The following is a 21,319-nucleotide window of genomic DNA, read 5'->3' on the forward strand; positions in this document are numbered from 1 at the left end:
AGCAGCGGGCGGGTCAGGAGAGGTCTGCCGCGCCATGTGGTCACCTCTGGGGCAGGCGGGAATCGAACTCATGCGAAAGTGGCTTAAGCTTCTTTGTGCTGTGCTTTATCCTGCTGCGCCACCAGGCAGGGCCTAGTTTGCTTTTTAACTCTTATATTTGATAGGGAAAAAAGACCAGAATATTTTCTGGCACAAGCCACAGAACCTACTGATAGGGCCTGCACAGAGGATATTCACGTGTGGTGAGCACCAGGTCAGAGAGAGGCAATCCTGGGGTTAGCACTGTCACCAGAGGCCAGCCGTGTTTGCTGGTTGGCGTGGCCCCTCAGCTGGCTGCCTCTGAGTGGTAGCTCAGCCAGTGCAAGCACAGTCCTGTCCAGCGGGGACAAAGTATCTTCTCATAAATATTTTTCTTTTATTTCCTTTTAAAAAATAATATCATTTTCATACATTGGTGTTCATTTTTGGACCGTTTTGGATTTCTCCTCTCAGGTGCAGTCCTCTGTAGTTCTCTTACCACCGTAGAACCTGTGGTCCATCACTATAGAAACTTGAGCTCTTCCTGCCAACCCCCTCCCCGTCCCCCACTTTGAGTCCCCTCTCTGCTCTCCTGCTTTGTACCTCAGGTCTATGGTCAGCTTACAAGTTTTGTCTTGTTCCTAATCCTTTGTTTGGCTTCTCAGTATTTCACATATAAGAGAAATATATCTTTTCTTTCTGACTTATTTTGCTTTGCATAATCCCTTCTAGCTCCATCACAAATCTTAAAAGAAAAGCTTCCCAGGAGTCCTCCAAAAGACTACCTCTCATCACTGCCCAGAACGGTATTGCAAGTCCATACCTAAACCAGGCTCTGATGAGAGAAAATAATAAACGTAGTTGGACTTGCATCTCAGAGCCCTTTCATAGCTTTTAAAAACGAAAGATGCCAAAGAATTTTGTTTATGTGGGTTTATGTTGTATTACAAGTTAAATTTGAGAATTTAACACTATTATTTAAGATAATAATAAATTATATGTTAAAACATCTTTATGAGAAGTAGCTATTTCTAAAACCATAGCAAATTGTTGGAAAGTGTAGTATTGTACTTTACTCTTCTCACATTTCTTTAATGCCCATCTGAACAGAGCATGTAGATTCTCATAGCTTCTACAAGCTGAAACCGTATGCATTGAAGAGACTCACCTTTCTTCCCCCTTCTCCCTCACCCCCTGCAACCACCATTCTACCTCTTACTGCTATAGGTGTGGAGTTTTGCATTTTGGAGTTTTATATTTCATTAGCATAATGTCCTGAAGGTTCATGCATGTTGTTGTATATTGTAGATTTTCCATTTTTTTTTAAAAAGATTTATTTATTTGTGAATACAGAACTGGGGTACAGGCCAGAGGTGCAGGGTTGGTGAGAGGATTCACCAGAGACAGAGTGGAGAGCAGAACAGGCAGATTAACTGAAATACACTGCTGAGGGGAGAAAAACGTCTGCCAAGCCATGTGGGTCACCTCCGGGTCCAGGGTTCGTACTCGTGCTAAGTGGCTTTAGTTTCATAGTGCTGTGCTGCACCACCAGGGAGGGCCCAAGACCAAATAATATTTTATTGTATACATTTACCACATTATCTATTCATTCATTGATGGGCACTTGTATTTATCGTGAAATGATGCTGTAAACATGGGAGTGCAAATATCTTTTTGAGCCCTTATTTTCACACTTTTGGGTAAATGCAGGGAAGTGAAATTGCTGGATCGAATGGCAATACTACTTTTTATTTGTCGAATAACTGCCATACTATTTTCCACAGTGGCAGAATAATTTCACATTCTCACCAGCAGTGCACAAGGGTTCAATTTCTTGACATCTTCACCAACACTGTTTTTTATTCTTTTGATCATAGCCATTCTGATGACGTAGTATCTCATTGTGCCTTTGATATGCATTTCTTAGATGATTAGTGATGTTGAGTGTCTTCAGTACTTGTTGGCTACTTCTAGATCTTTCGAGAAATGTCTGTTGCTTATTTTTGAGTCAGATTATTTTCTTTAGTTGCTGTTGAGTTTTAGGAGTTCTTGTTATTCTGAATATTAATTCCTTATCACATATTTTCTTTCATCTTTTTTACTCTGCTTATAACATCTCTTTATGCAAAACATTTAAAAATTTTCATGAAGTCCCATTTTCTCCCTCCTGTTGTCTGTGACTTTCATACCATGTATAAGAAAGTAGTGCCAAATCCAGTGTCATGAAGTCTTAGTCTTATTTTCTTCTAAGTTTCATTTTCTTGTTCCATTTTGAGTTATTTTTGTATGGGTATTAGGTAATGGCCCACCTTTGGTCCTTTGCATCTCAATACTCATTTTTCTCTGGTATCATTGGTTGAAAGATTATTATTCCTTTAAATAAATAACCTTGGCAGTCATGTCAAAAATCATTTGCCTGTATTTGTAAGGGATTGTTTTGGGTTCCATTATATTGCATTGATTTGTCTGCTTGTTGTTATCCTAATGCAACACTGTCTTGATTACTGTAGTTTTGAAATCAGGAGGTATGAATCTTCCAGTTTTATTCTTTTCCAAGATTGTTTTGGCTCCTCAGAGTCCTTTGAAATTCCAAACAAATTATATAATGGAGTTTTCTATTTCTGTGAAGAATTTCATTGGGCTTTTGATAGGGATTACACTGAATTTCTAGTTGCTTTGGGTTATACTGGCATTTTAACAGTATTGTTTTCAAATTCATGAACACACATTGTATTTGCATTTACTATAGATTTTTTATTTTCTTTTAGTAATGTTTTGTCATTTTTAATTGCACAAATCTTTTATCTTCTTGGTTAAGTTAATTCCTGATACTTTATTCTTTTTCATGTGATAGTAAGGGAAGTTGTTCTTCTAATTTCCTTCTCAGGTTGTTTGCTATTCATATACAGACATACAACTGAATTTTGCGTGTTGACTTTGTATCCTGCTCATTTGCTGAAGTCAGTTATTTGTTCCATCAACTTTTTGTTTGGTCTTTAGAGTTCTTTACAAATATATATCATCTAAATGCAGAGATAATTTGGATATCTTGTTTCTTTTGTTTAATTTCTCTGGCTAGTACTTCTAGCATTATGTTGGGTCAAAGTGGTGAAAGTGGGGATCCTTACCTTTTTCCTGATTTTAGAGAAAACACTTGGTTTTTGGCTATTAAAAATAATATTTGCTGCTTTTTTCATATATGGCCTCTTTATGTTAAAGTAATTTTCTTCTATTCCTAATTTGAGTATTTTTATTATGAGATTGTATTGAATTTTTTCCAGTACTTTCTCTGTTTGGATGAAGTGATCATTTTTTCCCCTTAATTAAACTTGATTTGGTGTTTAATATTAATTGAGCCTCATGTTGTACAGTTCTTGTATTCCAGCAATAAATATTAGTATAGTGTTGGAGCGTTTGATCCACTTATATTTAAGGGAATCACTTATAAGGGATACTGATTGCTGACATCATGTTATTTGTTTACTATGTCTTAACATAGATTTTTGTACCTCATTTTCTGCATTGCTGTTTTCTTTTGTGTTCAGTTGATTTGGGGGGGATAGTGAAATGTCAATCTTTTCTCATTTCCTTTTGTGTATATTCTATAGTTAAATCTTTGTGGATACCATGAAGGTTACATTTAAAATGTTAAAAGTTTTAAATTGTAATTTGAATTTGTACCAACTTGGGTCAATAGTTTTTTTGAAACTGGTTTATTTGTCCATTTTACTGGCAGTAGAAAACTCTTATTTCTGTTAACCAGGTTGACATTTGAGGAAGTTCAAATTCTAAAAATATGCTATTTAAAAGCAAGTGTCCCAGAACTACCCAGAAGAATATTTTTGCAGGAAAATTATAAGCAGCTTATATTTATGTAACTAAGGAGAGAAAGGAAAAATGAAATTAATGAATGATAAAGATGAAGATAAAGCCATAAAGTTAGAGTCAGGGAACCATTCTCATACAGATTTATTAGAATTTGATTGGGTTTTAGATACCATCTTACTAACAATGATATCTGTCATTGACATGCATTTAATTCTATTAATTGAGGGGAACAAATTTGGGATATGTGTTGTTATTGCATTTCAATTAAGCCTGTGAACGAATAATGAGAATTAGGAATCTTAAGTACTATATGAAAAGCTTCAAGTATAGAGTGTAATTCAAGTTATTTCATGTAAACCATGTTGAATGGAGGTAGATACAGTTCTCTTACCTATAAGAAGCAATGGAATGTCTTGGTTAAAGACTCAGGCTGGTGCTGACTGCCAGGGTCCAGCCCCAATCTTGTCACATGCTGTGTCACTTTGGGTGACTTATTTGAATTCTCTTGCCTCAGAGTTTTTATCTGGAATGTGGAATTAATCATAGTGCCCACCCCATGTAGTTGCATGAAGATGAAGCAAGTTGATACACACAAAGTTCTTATAATTCTATCTGTCATGTGTAAAATAGTAATACATTCTAAATAGTAATCATTGTTGTGGTAAATAAAGACACATAAGGATTAGCAAGTCTTTTGTGTTGCTGTTCAGATAGATTAAAGGCTGAAATCTCAGCAGTCCCAGCAGCCAGGACCAGCCTCGTCATTTTTCTCCATCAGACCATTCTTATAATGAGTCTCCCATCTTATTTCATGCTCCTTTGAGGAAGATTACTGCCCCCTGAAGACATTAGGTAGTCACTTTAGGAAGGACTGAAACTTCACACCTTGCCTGTGAATCAGGGGTCCTGCAAAATGTAGGGCAAATCTGGGACACCACTTAGTTTGGAATGGGATCCGAGCTAAATGTAGGTTTTCAATGGTTGGAAAAAAACATTTTGTGATCAGTGAAAATAATATAAAATTCAAATTTTAGTTGTTGATTTTTAAAAAGATTTTACTTATTTATGCATACAGAACTGGGGTACAGGCCAGAGGTGCAGGGACGGTGAGAGGATTCACCAGAGACAGAGTGGGGAGTAGAATAGGCAAACTGACGAAGCACAGTGCTGAGCGAGGGAGCGGATGAGAGAGGAGAGGTCTGCTGTGCCATGTGGATCACCTCTGGGGCTGGGGATCAAGCTCACACTGAAGCAGCTCCAGGAGCTTTGCAGTGCTATGCTCCAACCTGCTGCGCCACTAGGGAGGGCCTTAGTTATTGATCTTAAAGTTTTATTGGGACATAACCATGCCATTTCATTAATGAAAAGCAGTCCGATTGTTTTTGTGTAACAAAAGCAGAGTTGAGTCGTTCCAATGGAAATCAAATGACCTGCAAAGCCTGAAATATTTACTATTATGTCCTTTGCAGATAGTTTTTTTACCTCTGTTCTAAGTATCATTTAATACTTGACATTCTCCTAGTGTCTCATGGAAAATACTGGGCAAACTTTCCCTCTGGTTTTCACTTTTTCTTTCTCAGTTTTTCTTTGTATAATGACTTCTATTTTAAGTTAATCATGTATATGACCATGAATCATTAATTTAGGGCTTCTTGGGTCACTCATGTCTTAATCATGAAGACTTGAGTGACATTAAGATGATCAGAAGTCTTTTACCTGCAATAGTATCTTCCTCCATGTGTACAGTTACTGGGAGAGAATGGTTTTTCCTTTCATTGACTCTTAGGCATGGAAGGGACTTCATGGTAATCTAATTGTTGTACTGACACTACAGATGAAGTGGAAGCCCTCAGAAGTGACACAGTGAGTCACTGTCATAGGGCTGGGTCCCCACTGAATCAGAATTAGTGTCTATTTCTGAATTTATTTCTATCTTACAAACCTCATATCCCCTAAATCAATTGTCAGTTGACACTGAAGGCCTTGCAGACATAGGCCTGCCCCACATGGTGTGTATCTGTAGAATATTCAAATTTAGGGTTTATTTGCTCCTACTTCTTTTCAAGACTCAAGACTGAAAGACTTGAGTAAAGAAGTATAGAAGGATAAAAAGATGAAAAAAAATGTCATTTGTCTCATTTCATTGATCTGGCTAAGTACTTTGTGGGGTATACAGAGCAGTGGCCACAGTCCAAAGAGATAGAGCTTATGGAATAGACACTGTGTGCCCAGAAAATAGAAGAAGGAGAGATCCAGGTACTTTTTAATATTTGGCTCACAAATACTTTACTCTTTTGGTCTTCACTTTTCCTCTCTAGTCCCGGATTACCCTTTAACTTCTATATGTTAGAAGAACATATAGAACTGCCTAAACTATTGCATTTGAAAGAGTTTACTTGGTTGTTTTCATTTGTTATAAAGGGAACAAAATATGAACAAAGGAGGCATTTACAATCAGAAAATCACCTCTGTTTCACTTTAGAAGAGTAAGACTAAATGCTTGGTTGTTTTACTTTTTAAGACATAATTTCCTAGAATTATAATTTGAATCATCTAAGTAATAGATATGCTATGATACAACTGGGGAATTAGTCAACATTTTGACTTAAAATGAAAATCTCTTTTATTTCCCTTTAATAAGCAAATATTGTCAATTGTCCCTATTCTCTGACCTGTTCCCCCTTTCCACTCCTGGACTTTAAACTTATCGCTTTTCTTTGCTGTGGTTGACTGGTTTCTTCCCATCACCTTCATTTCTTTCCTCTTCATTACCTTTGAATTTTGAAGCACAGGATTTATGCAATTTCTGTCTTCTGTAATTTACGTCCCTCCCCACAACTGTGAATCATCCATTTTTTAAAATTCCTTTGCTGTAATTTAGAGTTTTCAATCCATCCATTTGTTACCATTAATTCTACTTCCCTAGTATGTTAAACCAAGACTCATCACTCTAAATGTCTTTTAAAATCTCAGTTCACATGATGAAAGTCTTTTGTATCCAAACTCAGCTCATATCTTTAATTTCTTAGTGTCATTTTTGAGCTTTAAGGGCAACCTCTAACTTATCTATAGTTCATATTATGGTCCTTGTCTTGTAACCATAGGGCTATTAGCTAAGAGCCATCTGAGCTACTGGGAAGGGGAACCCTGCAGAGAAAGCAGGCCTGGGCCGGGTGGAGGAAGACCTGCATCTTTATAATCTGTGCAGATTTCTCCCTGGTTTTATGGCCTCATCTGAAGATAAGTCAGTTGGGAGATTGAATTATATGGTCGAAATATCTGAACTAGGGTTGGGTATGAGAAAAGGGAGTAGGAAAGCTCACATAAGATGGAATTCTGTAAAGGAAAAAGATAAAACATCACGGGGGAAATGAACTAACATTTAGAGTTTTGTCACATCATTGAGATTCTTTAGTAAATTGGGTAAGAATGTTTGCATTTCAGAAACTCTCATAACAACATAGCTGTACTCTGATTTCCCAAGGAAGGCGGGGGTCCCTGCATGCTCGGCCTCCTTGCCTTTGATAGTTGTATCACTCTCCATAGTTCCCCTGTGTTTGCGCCTGTGAATTGTGGGGTCTTTTGAAAAGACTTACTTCTCAAGTTCAGTGTCAATGATAAATACCCTGTGAACATTCTGCGAGGAAGCAGTTTTTATTTTGATGAAATCGCACGTGTTTTTCTTGACCTTTCTGCACATGGGTGAAGCAGACTTTTGAAGAAGCTGATAAGAATGGCGACGGCTTATTGAATATTGAAGAGATACACCAATTGATGCATAAACTGAATGTCAATCTGCCCCGAAGAAAAGTCAGACAAATGTTTCAGGTACATTTTCACTATTGGACTGGAATTTTATGTTAAAAAAAAATGTGCTTAGATGTTCAAAAGATGTTTTTATCATTTTGGAAGCTCATGTTGCCTGCTCAGTACTGTTTCATTTTCCTTTGATGGAGAGAGGTGTTTTGTTTCATGGAGGAGGGAAACTTCCTACCTTAACATGAACTTTCACTTCCTAGACTGCTTTTTTTTTTGCTGTTTTCAGAAAGTAATTACAAGTACTTTTCCTGACACTTACATAATGGAGTCAGCACAATCAAATCTCTTAGAGGGGATGATATCTCATCTCCCTACCTCACAGGCTATTTTGAGTCTCAGAATAAAGACAGGTGGTTTGTAAGAAACAGCACTTGTTGAAGTCCTTAAGAGCCCTCGATTTTGTTTCAGTGGTGCTTAAGTTAGAATCCACGAGGTGCGGACATGCTATGTCACTGCTGTGTAGGAAGTTCTCCTGCTCACTGGCCTCTTCTTGTGGGAGGCTCTTTCCCGGTTGGTAAGCCCTTGAGGGGAATCCTTGGGCCCAAACATACCCTGGCTTCTAGCTGGAGTTATAGTCAGTGCTCAGTCAAAGGTGCACAAGTGAACCAATAAAATTTAATTGGTAAAATACAATGTTGGATTATTTGTCATTGCAGAACATTCATTTAGAAGACCCCCGTTTTTTGCATTTTATTTAATATTATAATAGTTTATTTTTACATCATTTTGTGCCTTTTCCCATCTCTGTTTAGTCCCCGTGGGCTCCGCATCACCAAATCACCTGTGTGCCATCACGGGAGTCCAGTGCATCCCCCCAACCCCCTGTTTTTGATCCCGTTCCCCACTCCACCCCCATAAAATGTCTCTGCTATATAGTTGTTCATTATTATTATTATTTCTGCCCCGGGAAAGACCCTTATTTTTAAATCACTTGTTCTTTAGTGATGGTCAGGGCAGAATGATGGAGATGTATAGTTTCAACAGTGAGTGGAAGATGGGAGCTGGCTCCTTCCTCTGACCTTGTCCAGGGCTCCTGCCTGTGGCAACTTCTTGGCTGGAGATGGTTTGTGTTATGGTGAACTTGCACCTCTTGCACCAGAGACCATGAGACCAGGGGAAGGAGTAAGATATGTAGAGAAGAAATGCAGCGAGAGGAGGGATTTGGAAGGGAAATGACTTTCCGCAGTGAATTGCCGCTGCACGATACGGAAGGATTTGCCTGTGCTTGGCACTGTCTGTGACAGCTGACATTGGTCCCGAGCCCCAATGCTCATCTGTTCCTTTTGCAGGAGATACTTGTGGCGCTAAAGTGGCAGGTTCTTATTAAACTAGGTAGTCCGAGCTTAAGAGAAGAGTAAAATTTATATCTACAAAAATTAATTTGGGGAACCTTTTGGTTGAGAGGGCAGAAATATATAAGATCCAGAGCTCGCTCCTCCTTCCCTCCTCCCTCCCTCCCTCCCTCCCTGCCTCCCTGCCTTTTTTTTTTTTTCCCCATCAGACACTGTTATTTCTAATATACTAAGTATTTTAGAGGGTGAACCAGAGGTGTGACTATTAAGGGTATTTAATATATATATATATTATTTTTTACAATAATCTTCATTTTGTACATTTTTTCCATCTCAGTTGTTATCCCTGGGGGCTTGCCACCACCAATTCACCTGTGCCGTCACCATAGTCCTGTGCCCTCTTCCCACCCCATTTCATGTCTCTGGTTTATAGTTGTTCGTAGTTCTTATTTTTTCTTCTTATATTTGCTTCTCTCTCCCTTTTTTTTATTATGTCTTTTAAGTTCAAAGTTAATCTTTCAGACAAGTTTGAAGAAAACATTAAGAGTCTCTCTCTTTAGGTTTAAAGACTTATCAACGGGGCCTCCCTGATGGCCTAGGGGTTAAGTCTAGGCACCATCACCCACTAAGGCCTGAGTCTGATCCTTGCCCAGGGAGCTGACCCACATATGGTGCAGCAAACCTCTCTTGTTTCCCTTCTGCTCCAGTAAATCTGATGTAGGCCTTGCACCTAACAGAGTTCTATTAGTGCGCAAGGTGGGAGCAGGCTGACCGAGGCGCTCAGTATTATTTCTAAAAGAGTCTATTACTGCTTTTGACACCATCGCATAGAGACATGAATATTCTTTGCTTTTCTGTTACAGTGTCAGATCCAATTGATTATTTTTTTCTTAAAGTAATCCTTTAAGGTACAGATACCTTCTTTTGAAATATCCAATGCTCTTAGATGCTTCCCAATTTTACTGTTTTTAGTTAATTAGGAATTTATAAGGAACTCTTAAGCATGTTTTATTTCTATATACAGGGTTCATTATTTTGTATACAAAAGCATCAATAGTCTATAGCTTAACCTAGCTCTATCTTAACCTACCTAAACTGTTTTTCACAAGAAAATGGTATGGTTTAAATTCTGGTCAAAGTGAGTGTCCAGAATTGACCCAAGATCAACAAAGATTTTAAAAGTATTTTTTTATTAGTTAAGTTTTTATGAGTTAACATTCAAAGTTAGGTTTAAAACAGTGTAAATGACAAGTATATGTTACAAAGCCATTCAAAATATCATACTTTTCCTGTCCATCTTTGTTCAGTTCGAATGAGCTGTCCAGTTAGAATGAAGACCAGGTGAACGGACTGGCTGCTCATTCTTCCTCCCCAACAGTGTTATGGCTTTATGACAAGTTGAGTTAATCAGAAGGAAGATACTTGAAAATATTCTTGCTCAATAATTACTAGAAACAAATACTTTCAACTAGAAATCAGTTTGGAGGGATTTTTTTTAGATTTCAGTGCAGGGAAAGCAAGGATATACCAAGATGCTAATGACTATAAGACATTCCAGTGCAGAACTGAGAAGGATTCACTATAGGTAAAAATTGCATTTGATTGAATTGTAGTTCAGAAGCTGATGAAAGACTGGTATTATCATCATGTGTTAAATGTCTCTTTTGTTCCTGATTAGTCTTGTACAAAATTCCTTTTTGAAAAGAACAGCCTTTGATTTAACTGTTTACCTTTGGTGTTTTGCCTATTTTCTGTTTCATTGCTTGCTGCTTTTGTCTATATAACTTACTACCTTCTATTTTGTTCAACTTAATATTTTCTAGCTGTTTTATTTTGTAGTTTTTTGAGTTGACTTATTAGCTTATTTTTAATTTATCTTTTTTCTTAATAAATTAAAAATTCCAAGTTTTCTTCTAATTACTGCTTTACTTTGTCTCTGAGTTTCAATGTATAGTGAATATGTTCACCGTGTTATATGTCTGTTCCTATTTAGAAATGTACCATTTCCTAATTGTTTCTAAAAAAGTTTTCTTTATTATCTGTAACATCACTGTGATTAGAAAAGTTGTTTTTTATAAGGGTGATTTTTTATAATTTATTGACAATATTTTTGCATAGTTTATACAATACTATACAATATTTTGTATAGTTTTAAAATGGGTCCCTATGTTTGAAAAGAATGTGTGTTTACTACTTATAAAACGTGTGCTAGCCTTTTTAGAGTAAATATTTTCCCCCAGACTGAATTTTCTATTCCAGAGCCTCTCACTGTCTGCCTTATTTTTTCCCTTTTTCTGTGTCTCTTTCAGGAAGCAGATACAGATGAGAATCAAGGAACACTGACATTTGAAGAATTCTGCGTTTTTTATAAAATGATGTCATTGAGACGGGACCTTTATTTGTTACTCTTGAGCTACAGTGACAAGAAAGATTACCTAACTGTGGAAGAACTGGCTCAGTTTTTGAAGGTGGAACAAAAGGTATTAGATATTGAATGTTGAATCAAAAAATATAAGGGTTTCTCTTGGGATTGGAATAGACATACTTTGAATTTAAGACAAGGAAAGTAAATTTCACAATTCCACAAAAAATCTTATCTGAGTAATTTGTTTCCAGGCACTTTTAAGAGGTGGTGATTAAAAACACACAGTTTTTAAATTTAAATGTGTTGGGTATGAGTGGACATGCTTGTTTTCCCACAAATTACGGAATATTAGCTCATGTTTTATAACTGACATATCGTTAACTAACAATATAGTAACTCATTGGTAATTTTGAGAGGAAATTGGCACTTGGTCATGTGAGAAAGTTTAGTAAGTTAAGTTCTGATTAGCAAAAGGCATCCCTAAATATATATATATAAATATGAATTTCAAATTTGAGATTATGTAGGGTGAATTGTGGTCAGTAATTGTGGTATCGTCATTCTGCCTTTTTAAATCTTGCCTTAAACTCCATTTGTTTCTCACTGCTTATCACTAAAGTAGAAGAATAAATGAATATTCTGGTTTTGTTTTTTTCTAACTTTATTTACATATACACGACAAAAATTTGTACATATTTATGGTGTACACCATGAAGTTTTGATACACGTACACTATGAAATGATTACCACAAACTAAAGACACAGCCATCATATGGTTACTTTGTGTGTGTGTGGTGAGAACACTTAAGATTGACTCTGTTAGCAGATTTCAAAGATAGCAATATAATACAGTATTATAAGCTACAATCACTGAGCATTACATTACATTTCCAGGACATATTAATCATCCCACATGACTGAAGCTTTGATTAATGTTCTTCCCCTCCTTTGTATCTGCATCACTGTCACCCCCTTTCCCTTCCAACCCTTGGCCATCATTCTACTCCCTGCCTTTATGATTTTGACCATTTTCTATTCTGCATATGAATGAGATCATGTGGCATTTGTCTGTGCCTGAATTATTTCATTTGCATAATTTCCTCTAGGTTTATATATTGGCGGGAATGATTTTTTTTTCATTTCTTATTATTTTTAAAAGTAATAGTTTATTTTTACATCATTTTATACATTTTTTATCTCAGTTTTTTATTTTCTTGGTGGGAATGATGCAATCAGTCATATTTGTGTAATGGAGCCTCTATAAAAGCATCTACACTGTGGGGTTTGGAAATGATGTAACAGAAGAAATGTTCTGCCCTGAGACTAGATCCTTTCTATATCTCTCCTTCTCTAATTCCCATTCTTATAGTCCCTCATTCTCACTAGGAGAACTTCTCATAGTGAGGCGGGAAGAACTTAGAAGAGGAGCCCAGAGACCTGTATTCTACACCCTGCAAGCTTACTGGTTGAAGAGTCTTAGGCAGCTCAATCATTGTTGTTTCCGAGGCTCAGCTTCCTGATCTGTGCAAAGAGGAGGAAATGCTTTTCTCACTGTGTCCAGCAGAAGGTTGCTTGTAATTAATGTGAAACCCTTTGACAGAAAATTGGGAAGCACAGCAATATGAGGAATTAAAATGTTTAAAACTACTACCTCAAATTCATTTGGACTAGGGGAACCAACCCAGTCCGTTTGGATAGTGATAGTGGATGTCATTTGCTTGGGGGCATGTGTTCTTTTCTCCTCATTCCACAGCTAGTGGGGCAAGACAGAAATCAATGTTCTGTGACATCAGCCACTGGAACATGATTACCTATACCCAGTTTAATTTTCTAAATTAGCTTGAAGCTACATGTGGGCATAAACTGAAATAAATTAAAAGAAATTATTATACATCAAAAGGCATATATTATAAAGGACAATATTAATGGCTTAAAAATTTTAATTTATGTGGCTCAGTTTATTAAATACCGTGAATTTAATGTCAGCTACAAACAAAGAAAATATTTACAACATACAAAAAAAGAAATAGTCAATGTCCTTCTTAGGAAAAGTACTTTTACAGACTATTCAAGAAAAAATACTCAATAGAAATGTTAGTCTGCCCCCCCCTTCCCCACCTGGCATTTCTCCCCTCAGGTGTGATCACCATAGCTCTCCCACCATCAAAGCTCTGTCCTGTCCCCTTTACCTTCCCTCTCCGCTCCTGAATGCTTCATATCTAAGGGCAGCTTTCAAGGGTCAGTAAGGGTCAGTTATAAAGTTTATCTGCCCTTTGGTTTCTCTATGTCCCACCTAAAGTGAAACCATCAAGTATTTATCTTTGTCCTCTGGCTTGTGTTACTTAGCATTAATCCCTTACAGTTCTATCCATGTTGCTATAAGTAGTATGACTTTATCCTTTTTGATCGTTGTGTAGTATTCCACTTTGGATACACACCGAATTTTCTTGATCATCTTATCTGTTCTGGGACATTTAGATTGTCCCCACATCATGGGTATTTAAAAAAGTGCTGCTATAAACCTGGGTGTGCAGGTTTCCTTTTGAATTAGTGTTTTTGTGTCCTTTGGGTAGGCTCCTAGGAGTGGAATTTTTGGGTCATGTGGCAGATTCTTTTGTTTGTTTGTTTGTTTTGTTTTGTTTTGTTTTAATATGGGACATTCTCACAGATGTGCAGTGGTATCGTCATTTTCCTGATAAGTGAGGTGAACATTTTTTCATATGCCCGTGGCTATCTAATGTTTATTAGAGAAGTGCATCAACTCTTCTGTACATTTTTCGATTATTAGGTTTTCTTTTTGTTGAGTTCTGTGAGCTGTTTGTAGATCTCTGGATGGTGTGCAAGGTTTTCCCTCACATTCTGTATCATCACTCTTCATTTTGGTTACTGTCTCTTCTTACTCTATAGCACACTAAAGCTTTTTAGTGTGATTTAGTCCCAGTTGTTTATATCCGCCTTTGTTTTCCTTGCTGATGGGAGATGAATCTGCAAAGACTTTTCTGAAGATTATGTAGTAGAGGGTTTGCCTTTGTTTTCTTCTATGTATTTTATGGTTTCAGGTCATACCTCCAAGTCTTTTGTCCATTTTGAGTTGATTTTCATATACGGTGTGAGATAGTGATTTTAGTTTCATTCTTTTGCCTGTGGCTGTCTTGTTTTCGCAGCACTGGTGTTGGAGAGGCTTCCCTTGCCCCAATGCAGATTTGTTCTTTGTTAGAGATGAGTCGCTGGCATATGAAATAAATAAAATGTCACGTTAAAAAGTCAACACAGCAATTAAAAATGTTCATCCTTCATTAGTAACTAAAAAATAGGAACTAGAACCAAAAGACCATGTTAATAAAGGTTGAAAAAACATGTACCAAACATAGGGCTCATTTTTTATATTTTTGGTGGAATAATGAAAAGGTAAAGAAAGTGTTTCTCTAAGATAATTTTGTTAAATTTCACATAAGTGATAAACTTTGATGTATCCTTTTTACTTTTAGTAATTTATTCCAGAGGAAAGAATTGTGCATAGGAAGAAAAGTTATAAAACTGTGCATTTTTCAGTCTCTAAAATAGGGAAAAATTGGACATGATCTCAAATATGTGGAAATAGTATCACTAATCAAGAGTTTTATGGGCTTTTGCATTTTAAAATGGGATTTTCATAATGGAACAAATCTGAGGCAACGTGGTGATCCATATGGTAGTAATTCATTCATTTCTGATGGCATAAGATTGGTGTAAACACCAGAGGATTTGACTTTTACAGATTTATTCAGTTGTGAAATGAAATACTGCTGTTGGTCACATATACTGTTAAGGATTATGTGAAATCAAACATTGGCCACAGGTCAACTTTTTATTTTGCTGAAGCTCTCTAAAAGTTGATTTTATACTCTGTAAAAGTTGACATTTCCAACTGCTTTCTGATTAGGACATCCTTAAAATGTGAATACGCTTCTTATTGTCTTCTGTACCCATGAAGAAGTGCTGGTTAGGAAAGAAGTAGCTGGCTGAGGTTTTTCTTTTGTCACTGTCTTACATCCACAGATAAAGATCTGACATTTCCCAAGCCCATGGTTCCAAAGTTAACTAGGGTGGTCTCCCAGTGTTAATGTGGCTTTGGGTCAAGCAGAAGAACTTTGGTAGTTAAAAGAAGATAACATTGGCATCATAGACATGAGAAACTGTAAACCCTTTGCTAATTGTGAATAGTCTTAATTCTCTGTGATGAGAAAAGCAGACATCAAGTGGTAGCTTCTGGTGTCCAGTCTGATTTATATTTCTGTACCTGACTTTTGCACATCCTTGTAGTGTGTGAGCTGCATGTATATTCTGATACTTGTGGTATTAATTTTACATGTCAGTTTGACTATGTATAACGGTACCCAGCAAATCAAAACTACAGTGAGGTAGCAACTCACCCTTTGCTCATTATTGGTGGTAATGTAGACTGTTTCAACTCTATGAAGAACAGGTTTGAGGTTTCTCAAAATATTAAAAATAAATCTACCATGTGGTCCAGCAAGCCCATGCCTACGTGTCTACCTGAAGAATGCAAAAACAGCAAATCAGAGGCAACTGTGCACTCCTATGTCGATTGCAGCATTATTTACAAGTTATGTAGACAACATCAGTGCCTGGGGATAGATGAGTGGACTAAGGAGATGTAGAATATGTACACAAAGGAACACTACTCCCTTATAACAAAAGGTGAACTCATGCTATCTGAGACAATGATAGAACTGGAAGGGATTATGCTAAGCAAAATACCAGTGATTTCACATACATGGGGAATAAAAAGAAAACAGACGATATTAAACCAAAGCACACCTTGGAAATATGACTGCAGAATTGTGGTTCCCAGAGAGGAGGAGCCCAGTGTATCACAATGAAGGGCTCTGGGTGTTTTGGTGATGGTTATGGTGTGGTAGTAAACACCAGAAGAGGTATGAACCCATACCACTAGTCATAAACTATGTTGTAAGTCAATGTTAGGTAGCAATTAAAAATTTTTTTTCCTTATTAAATTAGCTAAGTTGAATGAGGGCTTTTGTTTTATTTTTACGCCCTGTATTTGTCAAAAACCAAGCCATAACTCTTGGTATTTCTATCCATGGTTTGGCACTTGGGCAAAATGTGTTAAATTTTGACTTTATACCCCCAACTCCCTTGACAAACTTTCTTAGCAATCTGTTCCCTATTGAGAGAGAGAAAAAAAAAACAAAAAACAAAACAAAACAGGAATATCAAAGTGATCTTATAGCTTGAAATACTTGTTAAGCTGCCTCCGTCACTAAGTCAAAGCAGATTTCTATTTATGTAACCCTGTCATCTGCAGTAATCATGTGATGGAGGATTTGCCATCCCTCGCTAGAGGTCCTTCTCTTGCAGCTTTCCTCATCTGACCCAGATTTACACAATGCCACTTTGTGGTGGTCCTGACAACTACCTTTTCACCGCCCCCCTCCCCCCATTCCCTTGATTCTTCTGATCCAGTTACAAGGTGTCTGTTGTGCCTACTCTTGGTTTGTTAATCCAGAAAGGTATTGGTAAGAGTCCTGATCATTCTATCCATAGCTCTTCTGAGAAATAATGATGAACTTGTTTTTGTTTATAGCTACCCCTTCAGGTTATTGCTTCTCTCTCTCTCTCTCTGGCATTTTCTTTATGATAAAAGCATTCTTTTAAGAGTCTTTACTGGATTTCGGTTTCATTTTTCTTAATTACAATTACAGTCTTTGAGAGATTTTTCAGGGTACTTACATCTTGTAATATTTTTGCTGCCTTGAATATAGTTCCCAAATGACATATTCTTTGAAATAGTCCTATATTGAAAAGCTTTGGAACTCATGGTTTAATTTTAGAATGAGTTAGATGTAGACTTTTGGGAGAGATAACTAGTTATTTTGGTAGATATCTTTCAATTGGAAATTGAGTGACCATTCATTTAGAGAGGCTTCACAGGTCCTTCCTGGAATTACCCAAAAATCCTCTATAGAGACCCCTCTCCACCATGTAAAATTAGAAGGAGAACAAAGGAGAAGACAGAAAGAACAGAACCTTGAAATCTGTCTGATCTAAAGAGGCCCTCTAAAGCTCAAGTCCACAGAGCCAGAAACCACAAACTTGCCCAGGAGAACCCCTAAAGACTCAGGAATTAAGTTACACAATCATCTAAAAAACAGGAGAGTAGGGCCCTCCCTGGTGGCATAATGGGTTAAAGTGCAGCACTGCAAGTGAGCCGCAGCCACTTCAGTGCAAGTCTGATCCCCAATGACCCATACGGTGCAGCAGACCTCTCCTCTCTCATCCACTGCTCCCCTCGGCAGTGTACTTCGTCTACTTGCCTGTTCTGTTCCCTACTCTGTCTCTGGTGAAGCCTCTCACTGCCCCTGCACCTCTGGCCTGTACCCCAGTTCTGTATGCATAAATAAATACATCTTTAAAAATAAAGAAAAAGAAATCTACGAGACCAGAGGTTTGAAAACACAAATATTAGTTGGAAGTCATATTGGGGTTGTTAGGGCTCTACATCTTTGCCCATTACCTCTGCAGCCAGCAAGACAACTACCCCTCATCCGTCCTGATGTAAAACTGAAATTTTGAGCTAGAGAAGGATGAGCCACAGTATTCTAGACTAAGGCACAGCAGGCACCTACTGTGGATGCTGTACAGAAACACGTGCACTATGGGAGCTGGGTGTGCAGATAACTGTGTATTTCTGTGATGCATCTCCCATCAAGAAGTGGGGTCTGTTTTCTCACCCCTTGAATCTTGGATGGTTTTGTTCTTGGTATGACCCGTATATCATGGCAAATGATGGCAAAGCTTCAGGCAGCCTTGACGATTCCACTGGCTTCTCTATTAGAATTGTGAAATTATCTTGAAGGCTAGTTTCTTTAATGATGAGAAAAATAAAGAGCCCCAGACAAGTCAGTGCCAACCACAGACACAGACATGTGAGTGAGGTTGTCCTGGACCACTGGCTGTAGTCAGGTGACCAGATGCCCACTCAACAATTCATGTGTGAGAACAGCAAAACAGAACCCCGTTTCGCTTGCCCTCTTACCTAACTGTCATAAAGGATACTGGTAGTGCTGTTAAACTTCTATGTCTTGGGTATCTTGTTTTGCAGAAAGAATAATAAATATAAGGATTAAGGAATACCTTACAGTAATGCATTAGTGTATTAGAACCGCAACTCTTTTTCAAAACTCAGCCCCCAAGTTTATCTCTTCGAGGCATGAAACTGGGAAACTTTTTTTGACGGGACTGTTGTAAGCATAGTGGATTGAATAGTAACCCCAATTGAGAAGGCCAAGTCCTAACCCCCAGTACTTGTGGTTGTGTCCTTATTGAGCGATAGGGTTACAATTAAGAATGCTGAGATTAGATACTTCTAAATTTAGGGTGAATCCAAATGCAATGACTGTTCTTAGAAGTAACAGAAAAACAGACAGACACACAGAATGTTCTGTAGGGAGCCCTAAGTCAGGGAGTCGCCAGTTGCTGACAACTGCCAGAAGCAAGGAGAGAGGCCAGACAGATTCTCTGAGTCTTTGGGGGGGGAATCAACCCTGTCATGCCATAATTTTTAGACTTCTGGCCCCCAGGACAGTGACAAAATAAACCTATGTTGTTTTGATGGACCACGTTTGTGGTCATTTCTTGCAGTTGCCCTGGGAAACTAATATACCAGTCAGAAGGGGAAAAGACCTTAAATATGTTTATGTCAGAAATCTTGTAAAATAGTCCAGCCAGGGAATTCTACAGTGACCCTCACCAATAAGTAAGCTACAGGAATACTAGACGTACAACCAATTTATAATTGATTTGGCTTTAAATATGTCCTGAACTTGTAAAGAATGAGTTTTATTAAAAAAAAAAAGTGGGTTGTTTTCTTGAGGTAACATTGTTTTACAGCACTGTGTATGATTCAGAGGCACAGGCCACAGGTGTACGAATCTTATGTCACCACCTCCCTCCCCCACCAAAGCCCCATTGTCTTTTACCTGAGTCCAGGATTCCCACATACTTGAGGAGATTCTGTACTGTACAAAGCAGAGACCTAGATGAACCAGTAGTATAAGAAGCCGTTAGGAAATTGAGGCAATGTAGGGTGAAGGAAAATTTTAAACCTGCCTTTCATATCAGAGTGATTCAAGAAATGCAGCCATGAAGCAAGAGAGAAGAGAGTTCAGGGGGAAGCAAGAGGAGAGAACTAAACTCAGTAGATGAAGTGGGGCCTCCTTGGTGGTGCAGGAGATTAAAGCACTGCACTATGATGCTACCCATGGCCACTGCAGCAGGCGTCCGATCCCCACCGGCAGCTACCCACAGACACAGCAGACTCTCCTGTCTCACCTGCTGCTCCCCTCATCTGTGTATTTCACTAGATCTGCCTGATCTGCTGCCCACTCTGTCTCTGATGAATCCTCTCACCCCCCCTCCACCTCTGGCCTGTACCCCAGCTCTTGTATGCATAAGTAAAGAAATCTTTAAAAAGATAAAAGTGGAGAAAATTGCCAGTAAGTAGAACAAAGTAGAAATCAGAAAGAAAAGATTGATTCAGAAGGTCCAGTCTACTATCTGAAAAGTAGGAGTTGTAGGAAAAGCTAAGGAGACATGAAGGCGGGAATAATCACTGTAACACATAATTAACACTCAAGATAGCGATGTCTGGACTGGCAGGACACACTGTGTGCCAAGCACAGTGAATGTAAAAAGATCCAGCAGAGATAAGTCACAGTGGGGTTTTGCAATGCCAAGGATAAAGTGAAACTGTAAACACTTGCAGAAAGAGAAAAAAAAGAACTCTAGTCAAAGTAATGAATAATAAATCCCATGAATAGAATTGGAAGCAAAATAGTACCAAACATATTGTCAGCAATTCTGGAAGCCGGAAATCACAGGAACAATTTCTGACCTAAAATCTAAAATCTTCTCCCTAACCAGATGTGTGTGGAATGGGGGAAAAAAAAATCAAACCACAAGAACATGCACAAAAACACATGCAAGAAATAAACAGTTTACTTCTCGAGTGCTCTAAGACTGACAAATAGGGTCAGGAAAAGCCAAGTGATGTTCTAGAACTCAACCTGCCTGGAAGGAGAATGACTTTTATTGGGAAAATAGAATTCATGGATTATCTCCTGCCTTTGATTTTTGTGGAAGACAATACAGGGAGACCAGCAGAGTGATAGGGGAGAATTTGTGATGGCATTTGAAATTAAACAGATAAATAGGAATTGCAACAATTAACAAAACAGGAAAATACTCTAAGAAATAAATTGCAATCATTTATGCAAACAACTCAGTCAATATTTGTAAAATCAGAATAATTTAAACATGGAATAGTATTTTAAGAAAAACTAAGCCATAACTAAAATGAGAGTGGGTAGGGGATGTTAGTTTTGTAGGCCTAACTGAGCTAAATCTTTATCTAATGCAATAAAAAATTAATATTTAAAGTATATAAAACTAATATTAACATCACAGTTAGGAATTTTGGGTCATTTAAAAAATCTAGACATGTTAGCTTATTTCCTTTGAAAAGTAGCTCTGGACGAGAAAGGGGGAGATTCTACTTTAGTCATCAGCAATGTCCCCGAAACACTTTCAGTAGTGGTTTGCTGGTGTGGAAAGAATAACCACCAGTGTTGGAGACAGAAGGTGGCTCAGGCATTGATAGTAAATCACTGTCAAGTAAGCTTCATAGGAAAGAGGGATTGAGTAGAGAAATACGGTTTTTTACTTCACTTAGCAATGTCAAACAGGAGGCAGAATCAGAAAAAGGACCATAAATGATACTAACCTATATTCAACTTTCATTCATATAATAAAATCTATATTCGTGTAGTGTCACTTTTAAGTGAGGTCTCGAAAATTTGTGTTAAATGCAGAATTTGCTGTGGGGAGGTTAATTACATGAGACCAGGGGTTGAAGAAAGATGAACAAGGCTAATAGACTCTTTACATTTCAATTCTCATTATGAGTTTTCACTGC

The 21,319-nt window shown here is 37.7% G+C and overlaps 1 protein-coding gene across 1 annotated transcript in view; it reads left to right on the forward strand.

The window, feature by feature from the left end:
* PLCH1 (phospholipase C, eta 1) overlaps nt 1–21,319 on the forward strand; it is a 126,011-nt gene that overhangs the window by 56,312 nt on the left and 48,380 nt on the right. Inside the window, exons 4-5 of the mRNA XM_004682327.2 lie at nt 7,545–7,674; nt 11,267–11,437. Coding sequence (XP_004682384.1) covers nt 7,545–7,674; nt 11,267–11,437 — 301 coding nt within the window. The remainder of the gene's footprint in view (nt 1–7,544; nt 7,675–11,266; nt 11,438–21,319) is intronic.

The sequence above is a fragment of the Condylura cristata genome, unplaced genomic scaffold (genome assembly GCF_000260355.1).
Source record: "Condylura cristata isolate star-nosed mole 26May11 unplaced genomic scaffold, ConCri1.0 scaffold00014, whole genome shotgun sequence".
Classification (NCBI taxonomy): Eukaryota; Metazoa; Chordata; class Mammalia; order Eulipotyphla; family Talpidae; genus Condylura; species Condylura cristata.